This window comes from Piliocolobus tephrosceles, chromosome 5 (genome assembly GCF_002776525.5).
Source record: "Piliocolobus tephrosceles isolate RC106 chromosome 5, ASM277652v3, whole genome shotgun sequence".
Classification (NCBI taxonomy): domain Eukaryota; kingdom Metazoa; phylum Chordata; class Mammalia; order Primates; family Cercopithecidae; genus Piliocolobus; species Piliocolobus tephrosceles.
In genome coordinates, this window is record NC_045438.1 from 33,203,889 (window position 1) to 33,218,660 (window position 14,772).

Genomic DNA, 14,772 nt, shown 5'->3' on the forward strand with positions numbered 1-14,772 from the left:
AGTACAAGATTTCTCTATCAACATTCTATTAAAAACAGATTCGAGCACGTATGTGAAATAGAAGCAGCACTCCACTTGTGTGCAAAATGTGACATCACTTTTTTGAAAGTGCTTTGAAGTAATGTTATCTCAGCTTTCTTTAATTGGATGATGCATTTATAGGAGGAGTTGGGAAAATATATTCTCTTCCAGTGTTATTCCTGACCTCTACTCAAAAAACTAACAATCTCACAAGCAGTTAAATTGACAACCAAGCAGTCATTCTCCAATTCGGAGGAAGCCTCAACTCACTTCAAGTAATAACATTGAAATTCTCAAAGTGTCACCAGCCTATGCTGTACCTTGAAATAAAAAGATAGAGATTTTGCCTTCAGTGTTCAATGAATATAGAGTAATATAATGTAATTTCAGAAGCTATAAGCTTATTATCAATCAGCTTCATAGAAACACAGGACTAAAACGGATTACTCATTACTAAGTCAACAGACAACTATGTGCCTGGCACTGATCTAGGGTTAGGGCCAGAGGAATAAATAAAGCAAACAAAGCTTCCCTGGCACTTACATTCTGGTTGGGGGGAAGAGTGTGCAGAAAATAAAGAACAGGCTAATATTTAATGTTTCTAACATATCAAATGGCATGTTAGAAGATAAGAATAATGGAAAAAGGTTTACTGCAACAGAGTTTTCAGAAGGGATTAGATTGCAATTCTAAATATGAATAATACAGCAAAAAGCAAAAAAAAAAAAAAGGGGGATGGTTTTGGCTGGTACACATGGATGTTAGTTTGTACTCTTGAAAGCTAGTGGAATATCCATAGACATTACTATACTAAATTTTAAACTCTAGGCACTGCAAAACGAGAACACTATCCACTTCTTCACACACATTTGTAGCCACCTTTACTTCAGAGGCGCCATCTGTAGTTATGACTGATCTCTTTTTTCCCTGAGATATGATCCTGTCTTCTTACCATTCGTGATATCTTCTTTCACAATCATGTCCTGGGTAATGGTGCTCAGAAAAAGAAGCCAATCAGGAGATTTGTTTTCTGTGCCCTTTTAACACTTCTTACTCAGGCACCCAAACCAGCTTGTACCGGAAAGAGCATCAAAGCCATCCTCAGGACTCTACACAGGGTCTATGGATATTCAGTTAGCTTGCAAGAGTACAAACTAATACCCACGAGTACCAGTCAAAAAAATCCTTTTTTTTTCTTTTTGCTGTGTTATTCACATTTAGAATTGTAATATGACCCTGTCCGAAAACTCTGTTGCAGGGAAGTTTTGGAAAAGAACATGTAGCTTATCTGTGTCTATGAAGTCCTTGTTATTTTGGGAAAAAGAAAAGAAAACAAAAACATCAACAGCTATATATTTTCTTTTTATTACTTACTATCATTGCAGACTAAAGGGGAAGCCCCCCCCTTTTTTTTCTTTCCAGAAACATATCAGCAGCAGAGATGTTGCTATTGTGATCAGAATTACTTTGGTAGGTGTGTTTTGGGTTTCATTTACTTTTTCACATTTGTGTTTCTGCTTATATAAAATATTTCCCTAGGGAAAAATACATGCCAAAGTTAAACTTCACATGAGTTAACTACCTGCAAATTACAGCTGTTAGCCGTTTTTAATAAAACACTATCCACTGCACTATAAAAAAGGATTTCATTTTCATAATGTTAATGTTATTCCATTGAACAGTGCATTTAGAAATCCCAGAAGCAAATGCAGTACAAATTGTAGAGCAGCTGTGTAGAGGTGACTTCTAATCGTAATTGAACACAAACAAGAACAAATAAATCAAGGACAAAACTTCTCAACTTCTGATGCCTGGCAATGTCAGTTTTAAAGCCAGATACATATCAAGCGACTTGCAAAACAAAAATTACACAGCAGCTAGAAGAGTGACAGCAGAACCCCCACTCTTTCTGGGAATACTCCCATATACCAGAAGCACAAGGACTTTATTTTGAAACCTGATTACATATTTGAAATTGCCGGTGTTCCTGACTTTGGCTTCTTGGCAGAAATGCCAGCTGAGTGTGCACATAGCATAGGTGGTCGATGGCAAACAAGACACCTCACAGCTGCAGGCAAGGAGCTGCATCTAAGGCCATGCAGTCTGGACAGTGCCAGGGCAGATAGGCATGATACGAAGAGAGAGGACAGGCTGGAATTTGGGGGTTTTGTCATCATTGTATGTGTTTTAAAATATATCAGTGCATTTTTGAAAGTTGATTGGGGTTGGATTTTCAGCTGAGGCCTCATTCTTAGGAAATAACATGAGGGCAACAAATGTCAGCCTTAGCTAGTGGCCCTTGAAAAGCTAAACTGGAATGAAAATAGTAAGTTGGCAAGGGTTCCCATATGCTGCACTCCTTCTTTTGTGCTCTTCCTTTGTCCTCAGCCTGCTTTGCCAAACATGCCACCTTCAAGCACTGTTTTTAGGGAGAAGAGGCCATTCCCCCTGACAAGGGAACAGCTGAGGAAAGAACCAGCCCGCAGAGGGAGCAGGGACGCCTTAAAGCCATGCCGCAGGGCCTATGAGTTTGCAGCAAGAAAATGTGTTCTTGTTTCTACCTTACCTAAGTCCAAAAAAAAAAAAAAAAAAAACCCACTTTTTTGTTAGCCTTTTAGTCCTAAAGAGTGCCCTTAGTGATAAGACGGTGCTTCTGGAAGTTCCACATAAGTGCTTTTCTTTACCCACATGCAGAAGGCCCAAGAGTTGCAGAATCAGAACAGTTTGTGTGCTTTTCCATGTAGATGCTTTTCCATTAGATGTATATGACTATACTAATCTTCCATTAAACAGGGTATCTTACCCAGTCTGCAGTGCTAAGCATGTGTGAGACTGGAAGACATTGTTCATAATAATCTTTTCCTAAGTACCATTTATAAGAAAAAGGCTTCCACTATTTTTAAAAAACCAACTAGGAAATATAATATTTCTTCCCAATGAGCCACAGCCCTTTTTCAGATGTCCTTTGGCATCTCAGTTTTAGGAGTCATATAAGTCTCTAGCCTCACTGTTCATTGCCCTGACTTATGCGTGAGATGCTTTTAGTCCTTCAGGCAGTTCAAATCAGGAATGAGGTGCATTTGAGCTGGACTTCTTCTACTCCGCCAAGCAGATAATCCCCTAACGACTGGTCAGCATTTTCATCCCAGAGAGTCAAAACTGACCTTTCAGTAGCAGAGGTTGCTTTAGGTTTGTGCAGAGTAACGTTAAAGAAAAATAAATTCCCACTTGTGGGGTGCCACCGCTGTCCCTTTCGTTGCCTGCAGTTCCTAGCATTTCTTTTCCAATGTGGACACTGCAAAACTGTGATTCTTCAAAGTGGTTATTTAGTTCCTAAAACATTTAGAGTTGGGGCAAAATTTGCATAATTCTATTAAAAGGCTTACACCTCAGCTTTGAAAAATATTTGAGAAAATGTGATTTGTTGGGGAAGGAAATCTTATCTTTTGGCCCAGAAGGTGTTTCACGGAACTAAACTTGTTAATGTTAGGATTGCCTGTTAAGCACCAAAAAGTAAAAAATAGAGGTTAAAAGGATTTCTTTTATCTCTGCTTCAAGTCTGCAGTGGTTTGAAGCTTAAGATAGAGAAGGATTTGGGTTTTTTTTTTTTTTTTTCACTGCATTGCAAACTTGGAAACTGGAGTCATGATACAGTGATGAGGAACACAGGTGCATTTCTGTACATTTTAAAATAGGATGTACTGGATCTTTTCAGTTGAGGACAGTTGATTTTGATGCCGTTACAGAACTTGAGACGATCTGCTCTAGATCAAACTTGAGATTCTGTCATCATGTCTATTTTTGTTGTATGATGCTGCCTGTCATTCATAGGTTGACAACCAGTCTGATATACATTTTCTTTTTCCTTCTTTCTTTCTTGCTTTTCTTTCTTTTTTGCTTGCTTGCTTTCTTGCTTGCTTTCTCTCCTTCCTTCCTTCTTTTTCTCTCTCTCTTCCTCCTTCTCCTCTTTCCCTTTCTTTCTCTCTCCCTCTCCTTCCTTCTTTCTCTCTCTCTTCCTTCCCTCCCTCCCTCCTTACCCTCCTTCCTTCTTTCCCTCCCTCCCTCCCTCCCTCCCTCCCTCCCTTCCTTCCTTCCTTCCTTCCTTCTTTTTCTTTCCTTTCTTATTTTCACAGGGTCTCACTCTGTCACCCAGGTTGGAGTAAAGTGGTGTGATCATGACTCACTGCAGCCTCGAACTCCTTGGCTCAAGCAATCCTCCTGCCTCAGCCTCCTGAGTAGTGGGACCATAGGTGCATGCTACCATGCACGGCAAATTTAAAAAATTTTTTAGAGTCAGGGCCTCACTATGTTACCCAGGCTGGTCTCAAACTCCAGGCCTCAAGTGAGGCTCCCATCTTGGCCTCCCAAAGTGCTGGGATTACAAGTGAAAACCACTGAGCCTGGCCTTGGCTTATCTCAATACATTTTTCTATACTTTACTCAATACATTTTCTATACTCTACTCAATACATTTTCTGTACTTTATTCAATACATTTTCTATACTCTCAATACACTTTCTATACTCAATACATTTTCTATACTCTACTCAATACATTTTCTATACTCTTTTCTATACTCTACTAAATATATTTTCTATACTCTATACTCATTACATTTTCTATACTCCACTAAATACATTTTCTATACATTTATACTTAATACATTTCTATGCTCTCAATATATTTTCTATACTCAATACATTTTCTATACTCAATATATTTTCTATACTAAATACATTTTCTATAGTTTGAATACATTTTCTATACTCAGTACATTTTCTAGACTCTACTCAATACATTTTCTATACTCTCAATACGTTTTCTATACTCCATACATTTCACATACTCAATACATTTTCTGTACTCAAGTGTGTGAGGAACCAAACAGCTTCAATAATGTAAATGTTACAAAACTGATGGCCATTCAAATGCTTCCTGCAGGAAGCATAGGTCTCCCCTAAAGTACCTGCTGCTCCAAGAGCTGAGGACAGCATATCCAGATCATCATCTGTCATGCTGTCAGGAAAGTGTGTGAAGACCACTACTTCTACCCTGCTAGAGTGCACACAGCCACCATTCCAGAGCTGCCCAGAACCTTAAGCCTACCCATCTATATCAGGACCTTTGTCTCGTCCAAAACTTTCTGAAGTCTCATCCAGGACCTGCCCTGACCTGTGTCTTCATTTTCATTCCCTATTCACCTGAATTGTTGTCAAGACCAGAATAAGACTTTTAGAGTCCCTGAGCTCCTCCATACATAAATACAAATACCATTTTATTTTTTGAACTAACATAAAGTTCATAAGTATGCTGATAGCAGACTGGCTTTTCAGACGATCTATTGATTATAAAAGTCTGGGTGAATTTATTAAAGTGAAAATTTTCTGATGTATGTTTATTTATTTATCTGTGCCTCCAGGATAATCCAGCAGTGACTTTAGATAGCATCTAGTGGCCATTTCCTCCCAACAATCTTTCTGCCCCCTGGCATGGCAAGATGACTTATACTAGCTCTTCAGTACTAGAGATTTTACTGGGCCCTTGCTGTATTTCATATTTAATTTAAAGCCTTCTCCTGATGGTCTTGTAATTCTTCTTATCCAACTGGTCTTATATTTCTGTTTCTTTTTCTGACAAATAACCTTCCTTACCATGTTTTTCACCCATCTTGCCACCTGATTCAAATACATGAAGTCAACCTTTATTTAGAGAAATAAGATTTAGGAAACTTTTCAAAAAGTTTTTAAAAACAGTTTTAAAAAGTAAAATGTTCATCTGGGAATTGCTCTGGGAGAATATATATGCCTGGCTATCCATACATAAATGTGTATCTAGTGCAGTGATACACATGTGTATTACAAGTAAAATTCATATGTTGAAGATTATTTGGACAGAAGTAGACTTGATTAACTAGAGTTGCCTTTTTAGGATTGATGCCTGAGAATCGTATTCTTATTATGTAATACATAGGCAAAGTTATGTTACTGTACCTAGATGCAGGGCAAAAATTTATGATGTTCTGCCAAAATTGCCACCTGAGGACACAGAGAACAAAGAAACAAAAAGTCCTAATCCGATTAGAGCTTAATGAACCAGTTTCAAGTCTGTTGGGAACTCACCAAATCCAAGTCATTCCAATGAATAAACAGTGGAACAAAAACTTGGAGAACAAAAAGTTTTCTTAATTATTCGCATTCTTTTGGCAGCTGTAATTACAGGATATTTTCCATTGTCTGTTACCACTTGCCACCGTGCTGTTATGTTTTTAAGATGTGGTTTGTTCTCTTTTGCCATATAATTATGATAATCACTAAAATGAGCAAAATTTTCTTCTAAAATATGTAAAAGATAATAGATATACGTTTTAACCTAACTAGAACTTGTAGATGAGTGGCAGTTCCAGGTTAGTTTCTCTGTAATTTAGTACGACCACTGATTTAAAGCACACCAAACACACAAGATATCATAGTACACATTATATAGTTAGAATTTAAAGATCAGTAATTTTTGTAGTTAACGTAGTGATATATTTGCCCTTTATTCCAAGATAAAAATTTTTAAGATACCATTTCTTTCCTGATGACTACAAAACACTACATGTTTATTTTAGGACAGTGGGAAAAGCCTGCAACCTAGAGACATCCACTGTTAATTGTTGGGTACATGAACCCTACTTCTAGTCTTTTTTTCTGCACATTTTATTTTAATAAATTACATATTATAAAGTTTTTTAATTTTAAAAACACATACATATATCATAAGCAATTTTTCTTCCCAGTTACTATTCTTCTATATCATATTTTTATTTATTATTTATTTTTAATTTATTTTGGAGACAGGGTCACACTCTACTGCCTAGACTGGAGTGAAATGTTGAGATCACGGCTTACTGCCCCCAAACTCCCAGGCTCAAAAGATCCTGCCACCTCAGCCACCTAAGTAGCTAAGACTAAAAGCGTGCATCACCATGCCCAGCTAACTTTTTAAATTTTTGGTAGAGATAGAGTTTCGCTATGTTGCCAGGGCTGGTCTTGAACTCTTGGCTTAAGACATACTCCCCACCAAACAGGCATTGTTGACTCCTCTGGAGAGTGCTCATTCTGGGGGTATTAAGCAGGAAGGCAGGCCAGACGTGGTGGCTCAAGCCTGTAATCCCAGCACTCTGGGAGGCCGAGGGGGATGGATCACCTAAGGCAAGGAGTTCGAGACCAGCCTGGCCAACATGGTGAAACCCCGTCTCTACTAAATATACAAAAATTAGCTGGGCTTGGTGACGTGCACCTGTAATCCCAGCTACTTGGGAGGCTGAGGTAGGAGAATCGCTTGAACTGGGGAGGTGAAGGCTGCAGTGAGTTGAGATTGTGCCACTGCACTCCAGCCTAGGCAATGGAATGAGACTCCATCTCAAAAAAAAAAAAAAAAAAAAAGAAAGAAATCATCCCAGCTCAGCTTCTCCAAGTGTTGGGATTATAGGCATGAGCTACTGCATCCAGCATGCTTCGTATCTTTGAGTGGCTACATAGTATTTTGACATGTACATACTAAAATTTAAAAATTATTTTTAGACCTGATGGAGTTCTAGTGGTACATCTAGCTTCAGATCATAGCTTCTGGTGGCAGGCTGATCGGGGCTGCAGTCTCTTAATTACCCAGAGCTATTACTTTTATTGATTTGAATGTCTTGAGACGGCCAAGCCCTTTTCTATTTGCTCTGTTCTTAAGTGCAAAGTCCCACATTACCCATTGTTTTAGATCTACCTAGTCCAGCATTTTACTCTCACATCGGAGTCTGCCACCTTTGGTATAGAATGAACAAGAGGTAAGGGAAATGTTAAAGGATTTAAATATGATTGAAAATGACTTTCCTGGAGGGTCAATCACAGTTTAAGTGGGAGCTACTTTTTCTTTCACCAATGAGCTCTTTCATCCCTTGTAACTAGCATTATTTTGTCTTTGTGGTATCCAATGGGTGTCTACTATGTGCTATTTGGAAAGGAAAGAGAACAAGAAATTAGGAAATTGGGTCGTGATGGGTCGGCTTAGTTATCCTGGCAGCATTTTACCCAGAAATCACAGTTTCGTTTAGTCCTGGACAGGGTAGCCCATGCTGCGGTAACAAATCAACCCTGAAATTTCTGTGGCTCAGCAAAAAAGGTTTATTTATTGCTCACCCGGAGATGGATGGAGGCTGGCAGGGATTCACCTTCATCCTGTGATTCAACAATGCAGGCTCCTCCACCCGTGGTAGTGCCAAGTCAGTATGTAGCTTCTCAGGTCGCTGCTAGAGGGGAAGAGAAGAATGGAAAGTCACACCAGCTCTTAACAGCCTCAACTCAGAGATGACACATGTCTCTTCTGCTCCCAATCCTTGGTCCAGAACTAGTAATGTGGGCTGCTGAAAAATGTCAGGAGTGCATGGATATTTGGAGAGAGCTCTCTTTGCCACCTTATTTCATACCAAACCACAGAAACAAAATTGGTGACTCTTCTTAGTAAACTAGAACAGAGTATCAAAAGGACTATTAGGATCAGAGCATCTGGAATGACCAATGAGATTAAGCCAGGAGAATTAGAACAGAACCATTATGAGGAATCATAATGGTCAGAATGGGAACAAACTGACCAAAGGGCTTACTGGATGAAGCTAACCAGATAGAGTGAGACCAGAGAGAAGATGTGGCCCACGAAGTCATAACCTCCTGTTCCTGACTTGGACTTTCTGTAAGTGTGATTCCCAACCCGGTTACTCATCAGAATCATACAAGGAACATTAGAAAAGGTAGTGTTTTAGCCTCACCTGAGGCCTAGGGAATCAAAATCTCCTGAAGAATATAATATTCATATCATACATATATATGATATATATATATATATATATATAAAATACTTTAATTCTTTAAGTTCTGGGGTACATGTGCAGAACGTGCAGGTTTGTTACATAGGTATACACGTGCCATGGTGGTTTGTTGCACCCATCAACCCCGTCATCTACATTAGGCATTTCTCCTAATGCTATCCCTCCCCCAGTCCCCCACCTGCAGACAGGCTTCGGTGTGTGATGCTCCCACCCCGTGTCCATGTGTTCTCCTTGTTCAGCTCCCACTTATGAGTGAGAACATGTGGTGTTTGGTTTTCTGTCCTTGCGTTAGTTTGTTGAGAATGACGGTTTCCAGCTTCATTCATGTCCCTGCAAAGGGACATGGTTGCATAGTATTCCAAAAGCCCTTCCTCATTATTCTGATGCAGCCACTGGTCTGTGGGCCAGGGTTTGAAAAGCATTGTTTAGAGGACAAGGAGGTAGAAGGTGTCCTTAGGATGAGATGCTAATGAGAGTGAACCTTAGAATGGTGGAAAGACTGACACCAATGGTCCTGTGGTTGGGTGATGGTTAACATCACAAAGAGAAGTAAATTCCAGACCTGCATCATAGTATCCTAAGTAGAACTACCTCAACAATCTATCTCGTCAGATACTTAGTGCCTAGATGTGGAGACCATATCTCACAGTCCTGTCAGGCAGGAGTGGTCCAAACACCTTGATTATCAGCAGTCTCTTGCTCAGGAAATTACTAGGTACCAACACTATTATATATACAGAGGTGTCTGAAAAATGAATGCACCCAGTTCCACACAGAGCACATCTGTAAAATATGACCTTTGGTTAATGGTTGGAGTGTTTACCTACAATGTTGGTTTTTGCATGTGCTTTCCCTAGATATGTCAGGATACAGCAGGACCAAAACCTGGGTAAGCACTGAAGTAGTAGGTAAATACTGGATCCTAAATTGAGAGTGGAGGGCAAAGTTTGGGATGATGTCAAAGTCAATTAATGAATATTCAAATATAAAGTTACATAGCTGAGTAACAAACGCACTATGTCAGAGTTTTGAAATGGAAATCAAAAGCAAACTGAGCTGGATGTGGTGGCATGCACCTGGAGTCCCAGCTACTCAGGAGACTGAGGTGGGAGGGTTGCTTGAGCCTAGGAGGTCGAGGCTTCAGTGAGCTATGATCAAGCCACTGCACTAGGCCGGGAGCAGTGGCTCATGCCTATAATCCCAGCACTTTGGGAAGCTGAGGCAGGTGGATCACCTGAGGTCAGGAGTTAGAGACCAGCCTGGCCAAAATGATTAAACTCCGTCCCTACAAAAATTAGCTGGGCATGGTGGTGAGCACCTGTAATCCAAGCTACTTGGGAGGCTGAGGCAGTAGAACTGCTTGAACCCGAGAGTCAGAGGTTGCAGTGAGCCAAGATCACGCCATTGCACTCCAGCCTAAGTGACAAGAGAGAAACTCCGTCTAAAAACAAAAAAAGCTATTGCACTGCAGCCTGGGTGACAGGGTGAGACCCTGTCTTTTTCTTTTCTTTCTTTCTTTTTTCTTTCTTTCTTTCTTTTTTTTTTTTAAGATGAAGTCTCACTCTGACACCCAGACTGGAGTGCAGTGGCACAATCTTGGCTCACTGCAATCTCTGCCTCCTGGATTCAAGGGATTCTCCTGCCTCAGCCTCCCAAATAGCTGGGATTACAGGTGCTCACCACCATGTCCAGCTAATTTTTGTATTTTTAGTAGAGATGGGGTTTCACCATGTTGGCCGGGCTGGTCTGAAACTCCCCACCTCAAGTGATCTGCCTGCCTTGGCCTCCCAAAATGCTGGGATTACAGGTGTGAGCCATCACGCCTGGCCCGAGACGTTGTCTTTTAAAACAAAAAACCAAAATTGAGCAAAGACAAATGAATTACCTGGAGTAATGAACTCCAGGAGGAAACATGAACATCTGACTAAATTCTAGTTGAATTCAGCTGGTTTGGAGTTGCTTTGACATCACCAGCACATACCTTCCTACTCCATAATTTTAAAGATGCTGCTTGAAGCACAACTGACTACAGAATGTGCCCTCTTCATCTTACGGTTTCCCTGAAAGACAATAGCCTTGCTTTATACAACTGCTCTATTTGTTTTAGCCACAGTCATGCTTCATTCAGACAACAGCAATAGGTTTTTAAAGTGATTCATCTGTTTTCCTTGTACTTACCCTCTTCTTTGCTTAGGGGTCCTGCATGTGGCTGGCTGGCTGAGTTGGAAGAGTAGGGTTTGGGTGACATCTGCTTCTGAGCCATGTTTCAGGACTGTGGATATTTTTAAGCTAAAGGGGAGAAGTCCAGTGGAAGGCATGCAGGGAACTTTTCATCTACTTGAAGGAACAGACTTGCTCTGTATTGCTCCAAAGAGGCTAATATTTTGAAATTCCAATGAGGTAGGTTCAAAATGAAACATCCTGAACATCTGAGCTGTCCAACAATGACGCCGGCTTCCTGGGGCATTACTCAGCTGCTTGTGCTCCATTGAGTTATTTTCTTATTTTTTCTTTCTTTCTTTTTTTTTTTTTTTTTTGCTAATATGGAGTCTCGCTCTGTTGCCCAGGCTGGAGGGCAGTGGTGTGATCTCGGCTCACTGCAACCTCCGCCTTCCAGGTTCAATAGACTCTTCTGCCTCAGCTTCCTGAGTAGCTGGGATTACAGGCACTCACCACCACGCACAGCTCATTTTTATATTTTCAGTAGAGACGAAGTTTGGCCATGTTGGCCTCAAACTTCTAACCTCAGGTGTTCTGCCTGCCTCGTCCTTCCAAAGTGCTGGGATTACAGGCTTGAGCCACAGCGCCCAGTTGAGTTCTGAATGTTGAGGCTCCTCAGATTTCAGTTTGAGCCTCTCTTCTCTTTTACACACTTTTTCTTCAGCACCTCATCAAACTCTGTTTTTTTAAATGCCATGTATATGTCATAATGAACCCATTGTTTTCTCCAGTCAAATCTCTCTTGCCTTATATATTCAGCTACCTCCATGACCTTCCTCTTGAATGTCTCATGAACATCTTGAACGTAACATAGGAAAAATAGAACCCTTGATTTCTTCTTCATCATCTTCTGCCCCAAAATCTTATTTTCCTCCAACCTGCCTAGATTAGTCAATGGCACCAACACCTACCTGTCACTTAGCCCCAAACTTCTGCCTCTCTCTGCCTGTCACACTCAAACCACCTCAAGCCAATCACCTCCAGACTTGAACAAGGAACACAAGTGTCTCATCCATTGAGTTCCCTCAAACCACTGGCACACAGTCAATTCCTCCCAAATATTTGATGAATGAATGAATGATGTAGAAAGATAATCTGGAAGAAATAATAATGGCCCTTCTAACTTAATGAGTCTCTACCATGTGATAGGTGCTTTAAATACGTAATTCTATTCCTAAGGACAACACTTCAAAGTAGGTAGGCAAGTGAAAAAGCTCACAGAACTGAGAGTTTTGTATGGTTTTGCTTTTAAGTTTTATTAAGTGCTTTGTATTATTTGTTTTTTGTTGTTGTTGTTTTTGAGACGGGGTCTCGCTTTGTTACCTAGGCTGGAGTGCAGTGGTGCAATCATAGCTCCTTATAACCTCAACCTCCTGAGCTCGAGGGATCCTCTTGCCACAGCCCCCTGAGTGACTGACACCACAGCAGGGGCCACCATGCCTGGTTAAATTTTAATTTTTTTGTAGAGACAGTGTCTTACCATATTGCCCAGGCTGGCCTTGATCTCCTGGTCTCAAGTGATCCTCCTGCCTCAGCCTCGCAAAGTAGTAGGTAGGATCACAGGCATGACCACTGTGCCCAGCATGTGTGACATTTTTTATAGCATACATAGGTGTGTATATATGTGTGTGTGTGTGTGTGTGTATACATATATATAGCACTTAGCACTGTACCTATATGTGTGTGTGTGTGTGTATATATATATATATAATCTCATTTAATTTTTACCAACTACATACAGAGTAGCTTTTATGTACCATTTCACTGATAAGAAAACTGAGGCGAATGGAAATTAAGCAATTTGACCTAGGTAAAATAGCCAGGAAGTGATGGGACTGATATTTAAACCTTGGTCTATTTGGTTCCTACAGCTATACATTTCCTCACTATATGATAAAGCAATCTCTAACAAGGATACCACTGAAGGGATGCCAACGTTTTATGAATTGTTGTAGTAGATGATCTTTTGGTTTCTTCAAATTGGAATTTTTATAGTTATATTGTGCAAACAGTCCTTTTCTCTACTTCTTTAGATTCACTTTATTGGTCATCTCTACTGTTTTAAAGAAAGTAAAAATAACTTTCCAAATTTCATAGAAAATCTAGAAATGCTCTAAACCCACACACAAATTGCAACCGATGTGACAGTAAAGATCTCCTTCCAGCTGGGCATGGTGGCTCATGCCTGTAATAACAGCAATTTGGGAGGTTAAGGCAGGCGGATCACTTGAGGCCAGGAGTTCGAGGCCAGCCTGGCCAACATGGTGAAACCCTGTCTCTACTAAAAATAAAAAAATTAGCCAGGTATGGTGATGCATGCTTGTAATCTCAGCTACTCGGGAGGTTGAGGCAGGAGAATCGCTTGAACCCAGGAGGCGGAGGTTGCAGTGAGCAGAGATAGCGCCACTGCACTCCAGCAGCCTGGGTGACAAAGCAAGGCTCTGTTAAAACAAACAAACAAGCAAACAAACAAATGCCTTCTTTTTTTCTTTTCTTTTTCTTTTTTGTATGCTTTGGCACAAGTCAAAATAGAATTCCTATCTTCTTAATACCTAAACTAAGTTAACCAGCCTGGCAATGATTCCCAAAGCCATGCCAGCAGATACACGGTGCAGGATGTCACCCCTGGGCTGACTCACCACACAGAAGACCTAGTAACTTGAGGAATATTGTTCTCAAAGATCCAAATTTGCTGAAATCTATTCTAAGTACTCCTTGAATAAAAAGAAGATCTTATTACAATTAGTGTACCTTTAAAAAGAGAAATTCCCTGTCTATCTGTATATAGCTCCTCTGATTCCTGAGTTCTATTCCTTATAGTTATACAATTATGTGGGAATTATTTTATGTTAACTTCTGTATTCCAACCCCATTTTTAAGAAGGAGGTTAGTAAAGGTGCCCACTAGACAAACTTCTGCAATAGGAAAAGAGCACTGGAATAGTCAAGTAAAACAGCAGAATTGAAGCAATGGGAAATAATGTCCATAAGTAATTCAAACCGGGAGTGATAAGCCTACCTGTGAAGTCAGGAGATCGAGGTTGAGGAAGAAGCAACAAGAAACATTGATCCCTCTCTCTACCTGTTGCAAATGGTCTTGGGGCTCTTAAGCATAAATGTTACTTTTCCCTTCAGTGAGCCTGTATGAAGCTCTCAGATAATCACTTCAAATTGCTTTTTCAATTCACAAGCCTGCAGCATTCTGAAATATTTCCAGACATTATTTGCACCTATATAAGGATAGCAGGTACTTACTTATCCAGTGCCCTACCTGGTGCTGTTGTAGATCGATTTGGGATTTGAATTCAAGGATTCTGGCTGCATACTTTGCTCTATCCACTACACTGAACTGCCTGTCCATGGGAAACTATTTTCCCAAGTCCCCCAATTAGAGGAACTCATCCATCTGCACCTCATATTGGTGCAAAAGTGGAGCAACAAATCAGATTAGGAAGTGCCATCTCCACCACCAACAAGGGGCCCTAGAGTCACCAGCACCACTCCCTGCCTAACTGAAACCTAGAACTGTAGAAAGAAATTCACAGACTTGCCTCATTGCAAGGGTGAAGGGAGGATGGTAGGAAGAGTGAGACGTCAGAGCTCTTTTTGAGTGGGGGCAGGGAGGTCGCCCCCATGCCTAGGAGGTGGAGGGAATTGTAGAAGAGGAATCTTGAG

At 40.5% G+C, this 14,772-nt stretch overlaps 1 protein-coding gene across 1 annotated transcript in view; it reads right to left on the reverse strand.

The window, feature by feature from the left end:
• Positions 1 to 11,141, reverse strand: part of LOC111554960 — a 93,009-nt gene extending 81,868 nt beyond the window's left edge. Inside the window, exon 1 of the mRNA XM_023230701.1 lies at positions 11,057 to 11,141. Within this exon, the coding sequence (XP_023086469.1) occupies positions 11,057 to 11,141 (85 nt within the window). The remainder of the gene's footprint in view (positions 1 to 11,056) is intronic.
• Positions 11,142 to 14,772: the final 3,631 nt, after the last annotated feature.